Source organism: Blastocystis hominis, assembly GCF_000151665.1.
Source record: "Blastocystis hominis, Singapore isolate B (sub-type 7) whole genome shotgun sequence assembly, scaffold_16".
NCBI classification, from domain to species: Eukaryota; class Bigyra; order Opalinata; family Blastocystidae; genus Blastocystis; species Blastocystis hominis.
The window spans coordinates 264,490-280,297 of NW_013171823.1; the positions used below are offsets into that span (position 1 = coordinate 264,490).

The following is a 15,808-nucleotide window of genomic DNA, read 5'->3' on the forward strand; positions in this document are numbered from 1 at the left end:
ATAATCAAAAAGTGAGATAAAGGCTTAAGTGATCAGAAATGGGAAAATAACGTTACTTCATCAGTAGATCATAAATGTCTACGAAAAAACCTATAATAATTTACATGATGCGAACAGGAAGATATGAGAAGCGATGATTTTTCATAACGACAACTTGCTGATAAATTATTATTATTACCATTCCTTTAATCGAACTTCATTTCCATCCAAACAAACAATCCAAGAAAAATCAAAATAGGGTATTCGAGCAACTCGAGAAGTAGGAATCGGCTTCACCTCTCTGAATTCTCCAGGGACAAGATTTCCCAACGAGTAGGCGCCAAAATTGGTACGCACAAGCTTTTCCACATTCAGACCGACAAATCCCAGTAAATTCTTCACTTCATGGTACTACAAGCATAGTATGCCAAACCCATTCTCTACTTTGCCTTCCGTCACTTGAATCGTGCACCAGTGTTCCATCGCATTCGCCGATGAACGATCTAAATCACGCTTGACGAGGCACCCCTTGTACCTCTTTCCATCAATAATGTTGCTGTGACTCAAGGCCAAGACTCTGGAGTCATCCCACCTCCCGTACACTTTCGCCCGATATCGCCGAGGAATGGCATTAGACGGATGCTCCAGATATCTCGCATAATCTCCGTCATTCGTCAACAGCAACAACCCTTCTGTGTGAAAATCCAGCTGTCCCTACAACAACACAAATGGTCACTAGCGATACGACTGGCATGATGTGACATTCGAGTCCCGTTTTTCTCAATCGATCAAAGATGGTGAGACGATCTAAGCTCGAAAAGAAGCAAAGTGCATATACGCTGACTGTCCGACGTTGTAACCAGCTCTCCGTCTAATTTGTTTGCTATAATCACGCGAGTTCGCTGAATTGGAGAAAGCGGCTTATTATCGACATGAATTATGTCCTGCTGTGTGACATTGATTGCGGGCGAAGTAATAACTTTACCGTTAAGAGTGACCCGACCCATCTCGATCCAGCGCTCTGCTTCACGTCTGGAACATACACCACTTCGTGCAATTCGCTTCGCTATTCGCATCGACAATGCGGCAGCATTTGGAGGGAGCATTCTTTGCGAACCGTTATAGACTTCGAATCAAAACAAACACGAAACATGAAAAACGTATGGTACATTAAAATTACTCAACACTTTGAACAAGACTACACAGTCAGCAGAACGTTACAAAATTCTAACATGGATATATTCCATCATGTCCTCCAAAACCTTTTTCTGCTCACTCAGTCGTTTCAGTTCTTCCTGGATCAATTGAATTTCGACCTGACATTCTTCTTCCATCGCCATGGCCTCCTTCACTTGTTCCCTATCCGACACTTTTTTCGCTGCTCCTTAAACAGAATTCAATTCAATACCTTCAACTTTTTCAACATATGTTACTGTCGTTGGGGCCTTCTTTTGGAGGGCGATTCGCCTTAAAAGAGCACTACAATTTCAAACGAACGCCAAAACTCTACTCTTTATAGCGCTCACGCTTGTCTCCACTGGTATAATTGAATAAGTGGTTGAAACGAATCTTGATTTTCTCGTTCATAAAAACATGAGATGAAAATGGAGGGGTAGGACTGATATAGGTTTGTTTTGAAAGCAAATCACAGCGGGTTTGGCTCAGTTGGAAGAGCGCGGGTCTCATAATCCCGAGGTCGTGAGTTCGAGCCTCACAACCCGCATTCTTTTTTCCAGATAATGGTATCTCTTTATTGAAGCATAATGGAAGGGGAGAATGTGATATTGGTTCAGAATATTGGGGATGAAGATATGGATTTAACAAGCAAGCGATTCATTGACCTACAGGAGATCGTGAATGAGCTGTTCCCTATTATTATTATGCCAATATCTTCTGGTTATGGACTTGTTCCTACTAGCCTACTTATGGAGTCTGCTTGCTATCCCTTTATGCCAGATACCTTATAGAGTGAGCCATTCGTAGTAAGTGTTTTGTAAGAATCTTGCTACTTCCTCACAACCGATCAACCAGCTCATCTTTCTTGACAAAAGACTTTCCATTACCAATACACAGCGTCTGGATTATCTCACAATCCTTTTTTCCTTCCTTCCTGTGTTTAGAATCGAATCATCCTTTCTTCCTTCCTTCCCAAAACTCTCCGTATTATGAAAGATAAGGAACAGAATGGTGTTGGTGAATGATGTCAGAAATGAGAAGATTTGGTCGCGATCATGAAATGATCGATAATGGATGCGTAATGCAGAATGGTATTTTGTAACATAAAAAGAGAAAATGGAGGATGATGCAGGCAGTAGTGGTATTTCCGTGAGTAATTCACAAGGATCATTTCAGTGCTCAGTCAAATTCGATGATGGTTCTAAACGCGATTTGTTATGTTTGTTGCACATCCAACAGAAATGGGAATGACGATACTGTCTGTTATAGAGAACACCACTCATCATTGTTAACATTACATTACACTAATTTACCAATCTAACAAATTTCCAAAGAAAACTATCAAATATCATGTTTGAATCAATTCAATAGAATTAATTGAAAATCAAATGTACTCCTTATTAATAGTAATGAATTAATGAATTTTCAATTGTGAATGGGTTATTCATTATTAATTGTTTCTATATTATGAATTTCACAATCTTATACTGGATTCTCCATAAATTTCTATTATCAAAATATTCTAATAACAATAAAATGAAAACATGTAAAATACGATTGTAATTACTATGAACAGATAAATTAAAATGTATTAATTTTCCAACACATATTAGAATCAATTAAATACTTACAATTATTTCCCACATCTATCCCACCCACTTCGATCACTTAGTCTACATAAACAATTTCTCTCCGATTGAAGTTCCCTTAAAAATCGACATTGCTCCTTGTCACTCTCTCAATCCACCCCCACTTTTCCCTTCAAGAGAGCAGCGAGAAGAAGGAACGCACACACCACAAGTCGCTTTCCATCGAGTTCGAAACAATCAAATGGCAGGACATGCACGCTGTGAATAAAGATCTAAAAGAAGATCATGATTCGGATCCGTTATTTAATTGGATTTTTGGTTGGTTTCATTTCACCGTGTTTTTACTTTCCGCGGTATTAAGTTTTTGATTTTCAATTTTTTTTGGCCGAAGCGCTTACTATGCATCCGGTGGACATGATTACGCAGAAATAACGTGTAGAGACTAACATCTTCTGAAGATGTATATAGATCGACGTCAGGCTCAGTTCATTCCAACTATTATTATGTATTATGAATTTTATGGCAATTCCAATGTTTAGGATACAGCGAACGAGAATACTTCAACTGGTCAGAGAAAAAAAGAGGTCGACTCGGATTTAGAGAATTATTTGCGCTATAATTCTAGCAGCACTGATTTACGTTTGGATTCCGCTTCGAACCCTGACCTTGATTTTGATTGGCAAACTCCAACTTTTTCAAGATATAACCACGGAGGATCGATGGCTTCTGGATTCGATCCTTCGTTATCTTCGTTTTCCTCAACTTGTGAGGGTGTGGCAGCTCCGAGTTCGTTTTATATGCCCGATGCCTATGGCTACTCCTATCGGCCTAGAAACGGAGCCCTTGTCGATGAAGACCTGTTCATGGAGTTTCAACCTCTGTACCCGGAAACCGATATCTATCCGCTCAGTCCCATGTATGAATCGGGTCTCTGGGAGCCTCACCGCATGCGCGCGGCCTCCGAGATGATTCGTCAGCGTAATCGCACATCTTCGGTCACTGCCTCGATTCCTCGATCCTACAGCTCCGTCGACACGGAAATCTTCGCCTCCCCGTACTCCCTCTACAACCCTCTCCCCTCCACCACGCTCTCCAGTCCGGTCAGTTCCGCCGCGGACCTTCCCTCCGAGCCCGTCGATCCCTCCCCCAAGAAGCCTCAGCCCGCCCTCTCCTCCTCCACCGCCTCCTCCTCCCTGCCCTCCAGCGCTCCGCCGCGCAGCGGGCAGGCCAGCAGCGTCTCTTCGGGCGGACAGCGCAGCGGCAGCGGCAGCGTGGCCTCCGACCGGCAGCGCGGCGGCGCGGGCCGCGGACGGTCGGGAAGCCAGGCGAGCGGGGCGTCGGGGAGCCAGGCGAGCGGACGGTCGGGGAGCCAGGGGGGCGGGCACGCGAAGAAAAGGGGGAACGGCGAGGGAGAGGACGTGAATGTCGACAAATTGAGGTCGGGAGAGGACTCGCGGACGTGCGTGATGCTGCGGAACCTGCCGAACCGGTACCACATGGAGAACCTGCACAATATGCTGTACGAGGCGGTGGGCGATCACTACAACATCGTGAGTTTGCCGTTGGATTCGGACACGCACCGAAACCTGGGGTACTGTTTTGTGAAGTTTAGGTCGGTGGATGATTTGATTCGCGCGTATGAACACGTAGCGATGGGGCGGCGATGTGATGGTAGATGCAGGGGAGATCCTGGCCCTATTCAGAAAGCTTCAAGACGTGCCGTTTTTGCTATGCGAAAATCCAAAGGGAAAGTTCGACCTCTAAGTCCCAGTTGCGCTCTAAAAAACGGGTGGCTACTTATACAGTCCCTTTTGAGACTGCTAGCGAATCGTTTTATTGAAACTATTTACTTCATGGTTTGTTTTGCCCAGTAGTAGTATTTTGTTTGTTTTGATAACCGAACCTTCTCCAAGCAGGATGGACAGCCTTTTCTTGTGTAGAAACCTTCTCGATGAAATTATGAACAATCCTGACGCTGGTGCGATGAAGTTTGTCTCTGTGATTTCTAGAGCCCTTTATGACTCCTGTGCCTTGGAAGGAGTGGAATTTATTCGATTATCCCGAAATTGTGAAGAATCCAATGGATTTGTCAACTGTCAAGGTTTTCCCCGTTCTTTCAATATCAGATGTAGCAAAAGTTAACAGATAACAAGTACCCAGATGCCTACGCGTTTGCCGAGGACATGAGGTTGATCTGGAGCAATTGTATTCTCTATAACCCAGAAGGAACGGAAGTAAGGGCTGCGGGAGAGCACTTTTCGGTGCTATTCGAGGAGAAATGGAAGGCGTTACTGAACAAGCGTAGGTTCTTTCTCTCGATGAATAACAATTAGTTCCGGAAAATTGCAAGTGCTTTTGTCGGCGATTTGAGCCTTATGTGTAGAATTCCATCCAAAGAAAAGAAAACTCAATTCGCAGAAAACTTCTCGCGTTTAACCTCGGAACAAATAGAACACATTGTTACCACCTTGCAAGAGCAATGTCCAAAAGCCCTTTCCCAAGTAGAAGATGCGGAAGCGTTGTTGAAAGTGTAGGGAGAAGAAGGGCAGCTGGATATTATAATCGATTCGATTAGTGTTGGTGCTTTTTATCCACTCTTCCAGTATCAATTGGATTGTTTATCATAGAGTTGTGTGAAATAGAAGATATGGTTAGGTTATCTGTTATATTGATTTATTGATTTATTGATTTAGTTAGTTAGTAATTCACTTGTTTGTTTCCTAAAATGCTAGGTTGTTTCGTACTACATACATTTTATATTTTAAGAATAACGAAAGAAATAGAATCTCACAGGAACCCGTACAATACCATGGAGGAATCACCCTTCGATCGTTGGATCGATCCGCAGCAATCCATCGCAATCCAATCCACACGATTTTGTACAACAAATAAACAAATAGGAACTACTAATATACTCCATCATCTTCTCGCGCAATATCGTCACAACATACTCATACGAGGAAGCCAAACGGACCGTTTTCTGACCTACGATCAACAATCGGTCTCAACAATACCGCGATTACCGCCTGTAATTTCGATAACATACAGCAGTGTTTGATCGCGCCGCTTGCTCGTCACCGGGCCAATCATTTACGGATCGGGAGAACTCCACAATGCGTACTAAACATCGATGGATTGGAAGGCTCCAATACACTGCTCGACGGAATTTCCAGTCGTTGAGCGTTTGATACAGTTGCAGGGCATTGGGGATCAGCATGAACACGCAGTGCTTCCATTTCTTGAAGACGAGCTTTGTTTGGGTCTGCTTGAGAATTAATCCACACAGAAAAGTATCACAGTAGAACAACGGAGGAAGAGTACTATTAAACTGGAGGGATGAAGCAGTTGCATTCGTATAATTTGGAATTGAATTGGAGGGATTCACGCCCACAGGCACGACTTGCGGTGGGTTTTGGTTGTATGAATAGAGAGAGGAGTAAGTGTACACCGCCTGCGGCTGAACCTCTGGCGCATTGTAATAGTTTTGTGTTGTTTGCTGGACATATGTAGCGTATTGCATGTCTCTTTGGTAAAGCAGATCCAAATTATCGTTGTCTCGATGAAGCAGAGAGACCAGGAGCGAACTATTTCCCTGGGAATGCTGAGCAATCGCATCACGAACACGCAAATCTCCTTGAAATGCAAGTTGATGCAACTCCGCTGATTCCGCTTCAGTTATTTCACCAGCTGCAAACAGGAGATCGATTTCATCGTATATCACTTGCAGAGCAGTCTTGGGTGCATGCACTACCGTAGCAGTTTGATAGTTGCAGCTGAGCACATCCGACTGTTGCTGATACCCATTTTGAACTTGCAACGATCCCTGTCCTGGATCATAGCCTCTATTATTGGAATAATCATAGTTATCCAGAGTCGTGTTGTTACTGACAACAATATCTTGAGCAGAAGTATTTGCTCCCTCAACATTGTATTGATTCTCCTCGCTTCCATAGTAAGCATCTGGGGACTCGTTTGTTTCATTCTCAGACACGAAATCTTGAGTGGTTGGACCAACACCCATTGAAACAGGAGGAGGCGTGTAATTATGACTCCAACCACTGCGATAATGAGGATGCTCAGGCTGGATTAGCTTCTAAAATGGTAATCGACGATAAGCCTCACATCAGGATGCCGTTGTGACCACGGAATTGTAGAATTATCCATTCTTGTATAAAATAATGAATCAACGTGCAAAAAACGAAAACGCGTGCCATTCTCGTGTTTTCGTTGTTTGCAGGGACGTATTTATCAACTCAACTCAACATGATGATACAACGCATTCTAACAAACAAACGAATCCTCAATAGCCCGATAAAATAACATGTAAGGTGCGCACTGTAATACTTCCTGGAAACTAACTTCTCTTATGACATCGTCGTTGCAGCAAATCCATCCCCTATCGAAACGATAACAATACGCTAGATAGTGTCCATGCATCAAATCGTTTCCAATATGGCTAATTACCTACAATTCACGGCTATTCCATATTTCAACAGCAAAAAGTTCATATTTTTCATATTTTAACGTCGAAACACTTGGGTACTCCGCAATGGACAGGTTCTTTTCAAAGCGAATCGTCTTTCGAATTTTCTCCAGACTTGCGAGTTTCCGGTTATAAGTAAAACGAAGCAGATGGAGAACCAGACAGGGAGGCGACTGTTCGAAGGAATACCCCATCCCCTACCCATGAGCCGAGCGAACTGGGTTTACATCTCTCGCTCCACGCAAAAAGGCGCGCAAAGCGTCCTCCACCGAAGTAATCTACGCTTCAACCGAATTGCTGTGCGCTACTCCCGCTCCAATGATAGGAAGAGACAGCGTGATATACGATTGCATTTCGATGTGATCTCTTTTCGAGCGCAGCGCGGTCTAGCTTTCAAAAAACCTCACCGTTCTCACATTTCTGCGCAGCTGGGTTTCAAATAACGAGTTAATGAGCGAAGTGTCCATGACAGAGCGCGTTAAGAGCACGCTCCGACCTCCATTTCCCACTTCCTCCCATTCTCCATCCGAATTGTCGGTGTGGGGTATCTCAGTCAGAGATGCCACTTCTTTGGAGATTTCTTCCATCAGAAACAGAAAGAATTCCTGGACATCGGATTGCTCGCCAGCAAACATGCAATTCCGAACGGCGAATACTAAGGAATCACAGGTTCGTGACATACTCACACTCCCGTAGCTCCTGAAGATTCACGCGAGGCTTCCTTTTGTCTTCCTTCCATTTTTCCTCGGCTTTCTTCATAACCGCGATCAAGCGGAAAAGCAGAGTTAATAAAGGGAGATTGGGATTATCCACACCTTTCGATATGGAACACATATTCGAAAGTAATTTAAAGAGAGGAGGACAATGCAAAATGCACTAATAATCACAATGAAAGAGGAACAAACCTGGATAACGCTATTTTGATAACAGTTGTTGCATTCGTTAACCAGTCCAACGGTTTTGTACTCCGACATTACAGAAGAATCGGTTAGCTTGTCTTCATTTTGTAATATTGTAGTCACATCGTTAGCTACAGCAGAAATGTAGTCTCTCAATAGATTTTGAACCCCATTTACAGAAAGATTCTCTTCCTGTGATTGAAATCGAATATCGTATTCTTGGAATGCTTTTGTTTCATAACTAGCACTAATAGGAGAGACAGAATTCTCTGGTGAAGGAGGTACTTTCGGACGATTGCTTTTCAAAATATGGCTACTCCCCTTTGATAACCAAGGATTAGTAAACTTTTTGGGTGCCTCCTCTGACATAAAACAAATTTTGAAAAAAAGAGTGACAAAACAAATACACAGAGTAAACTATTCTCTTTGCATTTTTAATTCGTGGCAAGTAAGTAATGTAATATGCTCAACAAAGGACAAGGTGCGAATCAACGATGACAGATTACACTATATTGCCCACGATTGATGATTGGTATGTTTAAGAAGGGAAATTGCTTTTGGAATGTCATTTCCTCGCGTTATCGTCATGATATTACGTTAATATTGTCTAATCAATCAATCTTCACGACAATCATAAAACTAGCTATATAGAAAACTAGGAAATGGGCTGAAAGTCGATTTCAATCCGATTTTCTATATTAAATGATTTATGACCATAGTTATAAATGAACTTAGTTCCAACACAAATGATGCATAAAATACTATCTATTTTCGTTTTGTATATTATTGTATTACGTTAATAAATGTACATATAAGAGATTTAGATAGCTACTTCAAATGTGTGGTAAGTGCGATACATCGATATTCTTATTTAGATCTCTTTCTTGGAATCGATTTGAGTACTCAAAGTTGCAAAGCAACACTCCTTGATTCAACTCTTGCTGTGACGCATTCTGCTACAGTAATCTTTGAAGAAGACCTTCCACAATACAATGCGAAGGGAGGAATCTTGATACGCGAAGGTGGAGTTGTCGTTTCTCCAACTTTGATGGTATTTACGACTTGAGTCTATATTATCACTAGTGGGTAGAAGCTCTAGATCTTTTGTTTAGCAGATTGAAGGAATCTGGAGTTTCTATGAATTTGGTGACCTAATTTACATATGATTATATATATAGATTAAATCAATAAGTATAGGAGCTCAGCAACATGGTAGTGTGTACTGGAAAAAGGGTTCTCGCTCACTTTTGACAAACTTGTGTTCGAACGATTCACTTGTTAACCAATTGAAAGATGCATTTTCTATTAATGGTATATTAAATATATATGTGTATAGTTCTAAATATAGAATCTCCGATTTGGATGGATAGTAGTACTGTATCTGAATGTGCTGCCTTGGAAGAATCGATGGGAGGAAGTATGAAACTGGCTGAGATTACTGGTTCAAAGTTGATATCATCACGACTATTCCGTTACTATATAGAGCATATACACGTTTTACCGGAAATCAGATTGCTCGAATCGCGAAACTTTATCCTGAAGCGTATGAGAATACTGAACGAATTTCTTTGGTGAGTTCATTTGCCACTTCTATTTTATGTGGTGATTATGTTAATATCGATCTGAGTGATGGGAGTGGTATGAATCTATTGGATATTCGTACTCACAAATGGCATATTCCATGTCTGAATGCTTGTGCACCGAATTTATACGAACGTTTAGGAGATCCTGTTCCAACAACAACACTCGTTGGAAAAATCCATTCGTATTTTGTCGAGTATATTCTAATCATATATATATGATCTAATAATATAGAAAATATGGTTTATCTCCTTCATGTGACATTGTTTGTGGAAGTGGGGATACTCCTTGTTCGTTGGTAGGTTTGCGAATGAATCGTCCTGGTGATATTGCGATAAGTTTGGGAACAAGTAACACAGTATTTGCCCTAATGAATGAATGTAAAACTGATATCGAAGGTCATGTATTTGTAAGTCCTCTAGACGAAAGTAAATTCTGCTTTATCATTTTGTTTTTAGATACTTATATGAAACTTCTTGGATTTGCTAATGGAGACTTGCCTAGAGCGCGTGTATCCTATTGTATAAAATTGTGACATATAGACCTGCCAGCGCTATGCCAACAACGATTGGAATGTGTTTTCTCAACTTGTCGAACAATCGCCTCCTGGAAACAATGGTTTCATCTATATTGATCGTTATGTTCCTGAAATCACACCGGATAGTCGAGTTTGCGGAATATTTATGTTCAATGGAGATGGTGAAAAAGTCGACAATCTATCTCCTTGTGAATGTTGTCGTGGTATAATTGAATCTCAAGTACTATCGATGCGTCTTCATTTGGAAAAGTAGTAATTTTGACACAATGAATATGTAATAGAACGGGATTCAATCAATTTGAGCGACTGATAGTAACTGGTGGAGCATCTGTAAATCATTCTATATTACAGATAATAGCGGATGTTTTCCAGGCTGATGTATTCACAATCAATGTGAAAGATAGTGCAAGTGTTGGAGCTGGTATTCGTGGTTACATAGGATGGTTGAAAGAAACAAATCCTGCTATGTCGAATGAAACATTCTTTGATGAAAGAACGAATGATGAGAGTTTGAGAAAAGTTGCGAGTCCAAATCATGAAGTGAAGCATATATATGATGAAATGCTATTGAAATATTCAAAACTTGAGTCAAGTCTTTCCATTGTTTGAGATTAGATGATACATATTATAAATATTGTTTTTCACAAATCTATAAACTTCTTTGATCATGATGTGTAATATACGTGCTGTGTTTTTGTTAATTAAAGGATATTTAGAAATAATAGAGTTTATTGAAATTCATTTTGCTTATCGCGTAAGCTACATTATGGTAGAGGGTTTTCATAAGCTACGGATTGATAATGTAATACCAAATTGAAGGATCAAGATCGATCAGTCAACACAGAAAGTGCTATTAAGAAAATATACGGGATAATTAGTAAATGGAAAGGGTCAACAATGTGTATTAGTAATTTGAAAACATACGAACTATCATCCTACAGTCAATCATTGTTTTTCGAATTATGGGAATAATGCATAAGTACGCGAGTATATAGGGCGAAAATGTATGTAAAATATGCATATTAGACTAAGAAATCACGATACCCTATACCATAGTAACATAAAACGTAATATAATTTATATCAATATAGATTGGCTTAATGAAAGGAGTGCGTTTGACATCTTGGCATGATTATTATGTTTGAATCAAACTCAATGTCACATATTAAGGAATGAATAGTATAAGGCCTCTATACTGTTCTAGATTCCCAGTTATACCGAGTTACGCAAATCTTTGATAATTACTTCTTGATTTTGACACGATCAGCAAGAACAGGAGAAACATCTAAGAATGATTAAATTAGGAAAGTATTACTCGTAATTGATTTGGATTGAACAGTTAAAAACGGCTGGAAAATATCAACCTCTTGAAGATTGGGAATATCTATATCAAATCAGTATTTTCGATCTCAAGTACTGTCTAGTATAACATTCCGAACATCGCGGAAACTCCATCCATCAGAATAAATGGATACAAGATTTGGTAGATCTACATTCACTCATTTCTAACCATTCCAATCATACTTCGCATTACCAGTAAGCATGAATAAATGTCAATAATACCACAAAGTGAGCCTAAACCGAGTTTAATAGATTTCAGTTGCGGGAGATCTATATCAATCATTTCATTCGGATTCATAAATACTTTCGATTATTGTAATTGCGGAGAAAGCGAATGTATATTCACCTAAATAAATGGATTGTAAATTAGGAAAATCTAATCGTTCAAAAATTCTATATCAAATCAATACCTCGAATCACGAATGAACTACAAAAGAAATTGTATGAATTCCTTTCTATTGTACCAATATGAATAGATTGCAGTTGTGGTAGATTTTTCAATTCAAAGTCTCCAGCAAAATCACTGAAACTAAATTGACCAATTTCTATCGATTCTAATGATTCACAATTCAATATGTGCAATGATTTCGATTCATCAATACCATAATAATTCTTAATCTGAGTAAATGATTTTTCACCGATTTTAAGAGTTTTCAAATGATTTAATCCATCGATTTTGATCGCTTTAACTGATCCAAAACATTCATTACCGATTACGAATGATTCGATTGATTCACAATTTGCCATGTAAAATGCTTTTGGTAATTCAGTACAGAAATCTCCACCTAAATCTCTATCATCTAAAATGCTGTCATAAATATCTCTTAGATAGTTCTGAACATAAGAATTGTATTCACTTTTCTTCGAATAGGAACGTTGGAATCCATCAATTTTGATTGTTGTTACTGATCCAAAACATTCATCTTGAATTTCAATTGAAATGAGTGACTGACAGTTTGTTATGCAGAATAATTTAAACCCATTATCGCTTCTATGAATTGAATAATTATCATAATAATCATCACTCTGATCACTGAAAGAATTACTACTATATTCATCGTAATAATCTCCATATATATCCCTGTCATTATCAAAATAGTTATAGATATCTTCGAGGTATCTTTGATTAAAGGAGTTCTTGCCGATTTTGATCGTTTTCAATCGATTCAGTCCATCGATTTTGAATGTTTTCACTAATCCAAAACGATCATTGTTAGTTTCGAGTGATTCCAGATTATACAACAATGAAACATCCCATTTATTCAATAAACAATTGTCACTCAATTTCAATTGTTTGATTCCAATATTGATTGGATCTAAGCCATTTCCTTCATATTCTTTAATATCACTTTCAATCCCATTATACCACATGCATTCATTCACTAATTTCCCTGATCGATCATACAGTTTTCCACTTCCAAATCGCTTATCATCACACCAATATCCTTCATATTCAATACATCCATTATCATGATAACTCGTTCCATATCCAAATCGTTTCCAATTGATCATTATGCCCTTGTACACCAATATTCCATCATCATCATACATTTCACCATATCCAAATGGAATTCCAATTTTACCTTCGTTTTCTTTTTCTGTCAATATCAAGCCTTCAAATCGACTTCCATGATCCAAATCCACGATTCCTTCTACTACTATGGATTGTTCTTCATTATATGAAATAGCACCAAATTGATGATTTCCGAACACTTTCAACACTTTCTGCTCATTGAGTACAAATCCTTGATTCATGAATACTCCATTATCGAATTGCAATACTATGCATTCTCTATTACTCAATATGAGTGAAATCCAGCCATCGACTCTCCACTCTTCATTCAGGTATGCTTGTACATTTTGGATGATGGAACTATCAATATGATAGTCATTAATAACAGAATTGACGAAATCAGCAATGTTTTGCATGGAAAAATATGGTGCAAACATGACTTTTACAAAACACGTGATAGTACATTTTCTTATCATAAAAAAGATTATCGTAGTATTTTCTTTTTTCTAAATATGGTGTTTACTCATGAATTGAGATAGGAATTATAGGATACTTTCATGGCAGTTCATCCGCTATAATTTGCTGTGTTTTCCTACATTTATTAATTTTCAACCTAGCGATATTTTAGTAATAAATAAGAAATGTATGATAAGCATATCAGGACTATTATTTAAAACTACAGTAAAAAATACATCCAGCATTGTGTTGTATATAAATAACATTATCATAGGAAAATGCATTTAGTACTTTTATCAAAAAGGAGGAAAAACGGTAGTATTGTTTTTTAGATTATACTTGATAAAGGCACATGAAGCTGGTTTCGCAATGCGATATAATATATATTTGGCTACTTGTAAGAAAAGAAATCAAATCACGTGATCCAATTTAAATTTTGATTGACATATTATAGTTCATTTACCTGTAATTGTATCTCACATAGTACCTACGTTTTAGACATTATGTGAGAATCATATGCTGTTCAATAAATACTAATAATAAATATAAATGCAAAAGAATGGGGGTAACTATTCGTCATATGTATTATTACATAGCGATAATAGCTTCTATGATTGTATCATTTTACTTTAATTATAGTATCAACATATCACGTGCATCTCTAAGTAGATTACAATAAGAAAGTCACACAATTACCACACTTTGATAGGATCTGTCGTATTCAAATTATGGAGTTTGAATTATACTCGAAGCATTTTATGCTTTTTGAACATAGATAAGGACAGACATGTGTAGACATCATTTAAGAAACGTGGCTTGCTTAATTATAACGCTTATTTTGTCATTGCTTTGTAGATCATATAATGGATAATTACTTCAATAAGGAAATATGATAATAAAAATGCTAAATATAGCTATTTTTAAAAAAGATATCGATAGCATTCATAATAAAGGTTAACAAGAATATTCATGAAGTCAAAAATAAATTGTTCTGTCTCAAGCTATAAACGTTATCTGTAAGCTATATTTCAGAACAACGAATATACTAACCTTATAAAATTACATATCGATAATAAACAGATGTATTATTCAACTGTAGAGAAAGCTTTTACTGAAACGTATCATTACCTAAAGACTAATATGGTGAAAAGAGAACCACTATTCGACACAAGATTCTACAAAGAACTTGAGTATTGTTCGAAAAAAGAGAATACTATATGATGTTTCATTTGATGATTGTGAAATAGGATAATTATTGATGTACCCTTACAGATAATAGTAAACAAAAACAATTATGATAAACTTAGTTTTTGCTACATGCAGTAGCACAGATATTTATCAATTTCTTTTGTTTGTGATGGTATTTTCCAGAAAATCATAAATGATATTACTAATAATAATGAACTATAATGAATTTGTCATATTGCTTTTTGCATAAACGGTGCTAGCTCATATACATTCTTATTTCAGCTCGTTATTTGTGTAAATTAGTAAATAATTAAACTAACTACTAGAAAAATGTTTGAATTTGAATTCTATTCTATGCAGCTTTTTATTAAAGAACTGTGTCTCCAAAGCCGATTACCTTTTTCCCCTGTTTTTTTCGATGCAAAACACTGTTGATTTTGTCAATTCTGCATGTAATAATTATTATATTGATAGTTCAATTATACAGAATACACAAGCATGCCTGAATGTACAGTGGGAAGCTGATAAATGGATTTCACTCCTATCGAGTAACAGAGAATGCATAGTATTGAAATACAATATTGGAGTATTCATTAATCAAGGATTTGTGGTCAATAATGAGAAAGTACTCAAAGTGTTAGGAAAGCATCAAACTGGTAACAATTCAAATAATGACGGAGTCACTACTAAAGGAATCGTGGATTTGGATCATGGAAGTCGATATGAAGGATTGGTGTTGACAGAAAATGAAGGGAAAGTAATAAATGGAATTCTATTTGATAATGGAACGAGTTATCATAATAATGGTTTGGTAGAATATGAAGGATACTGGTATGATAACAAGCGATTTGGAAATGGGAAAGTGTATGTTTGATATGGTAAATTAGTGAATAAATGTAAATGGTATAATGGAATTGAATGTGAAGAATATGAAGAAGATGGCTCAGAACCAACGAATATCGGAATGAAACATTTGAAACTGAGTGACAATTGAGTATTAGTTAATTGAGTTGTTTCTTGGTCGTTTAAAAAAGGAATCACTTGAAATTAACAATGATAGTATTG

At 38.0% G+C, this 15,808-nt stretch overlaps 5 protein-coding genes; 3 read left to right on the forward strand and 2 right to left on the reverse strand.

Annotated features, from left to right (window-relative positions):
- Nucleotides 1–174: 174 nt before the first annotated feature.
- On the reverse strand, nt 175–1,085 carry GSBLH_T00002116001 (Pseudouridine synthase; the record flags this gene model as incomplete). Its single annotated transcript, XM_013040635.1, has 4 exons — nt 175–390; nt 424–693; nt 725–786; nt 818–1,085. 4 exons carry the CDS (start codon nt 1,083–1,085, stop codon nt 175–177), a joined length of 816 nt encoding a protein of 271 aa, XP_012896089.1.
- A 3,008-nt stretch (nt 1,086–4,093) lies between these two features.
- GSBLH_T00002117001 (uncharacterized protein) lies at nt 4,094–4,623 on the forward strand. XM_013040636.1 has 2 exons: nt 4,094–4,390; nt 4,420–4,623. The coding sequence occupies exons 1-2, from the start codon at nt 4,259–4,261 to the stop codon at nt 4,582–4,584; spliced, it is 297 nt and encodes a 98-aa protein (XP_012896090.1). The 5' UTR covers nt 4,094–4,258; the 3' UTR covers nt 4,585–4,623.
- Nucleotides 4,624–4,703: 80 nt separating this feature from the next.
- Nucleotides 4,704–5,077, forward strand: GSBLH_T00007061001 (uncharacterized protein; the record flags this gene model as incomplete). Its single annotated transcript, XM_013040637.1, is given in 3 exon segments — nt 4,704–4,722; nt 4,754–4,872; nt 4,877–5,077. Coding segments are annotated over 3 exon segments (339 nt in total).
- Nucleotides 5,078–7,039: 1,962 nt separating this feature from the next.
- Nucleotides 7,040–7,421, reverse strand: GSBLH_T00002118001 (uncharacterized protein; the record flags this gene model as incomplete). XM_013040638.1 has 1 exon in its annotated part: nt 7,040–7,421. The coding sequence occupies one exon, from the start codon at nt 7,419–7,421 to the stop codon at nt 7,209–7,211; it is 213 nt and encodes a 70-aa protein (XP_012896092.1). The 3' UTR covers nt 7,040–7,208.
- Nucleotides 7,422–8,875: 1,454 nt separating this feature from the next.
- Nucleotides 8,876–15,808, forward strand: part of GSBLH_T00002119001 (uncharacterized protein) — a gene marked incomplete at both ends in the record, with an annotated part of 11,556 nt that continues 4,623 nt past the window's right edge. Inside the window, 9 exons of the mRNA XM_013040639.1 lie at nt 8,876–8,921; nt 8,951–9,177; nt 9,210–9,272; nt 9,305–9,437; nt 9,475–9,574; nt 9,610–9,903; nt 9,942–10,218; nt 10,250–10,494; nt 10,527–10,832. Coding sequence (XP_012896093.1) covers nt 8,876–8,921; nt 8,951–9,177; nt 9,210–9,272; nt 9,305–9,437; nt 9,475–9,574; nt 9,610–9,903; nt 9,942–10,218; nt 10,250–10,494; nt 10,527–10,832 — 1,691 coding nt within the window. The remainder of the gene's footprint in view (nt 8,922–8,950; nt 9,178–9,209; nt 9,273–9,304; nt 9,438–9,474; nt 9,575–9,609; nt 9,904–9,941; nt 10,219–10,249; nt 10,495–10,526; nt 10,833–15,808) is intronic.

Bases quoted from the DNA above. Each gene is read 5' to 3' on its own strand.
- GSBLH_T00002117001 (XM_013040636.1), top strand. From the start codon at position 4,259: ATGCTGTACGAGGCGGTGGGCGATCACTACAACATCGTGAGTTTGCCG. The intron at 4,391-4,419 runs GTAGCGATGGGG...ATGTGATGGTAG, and splicing joins TGATTCGCGCGTATGAACAC to ATGCAGGGGAGATCCTGGCC.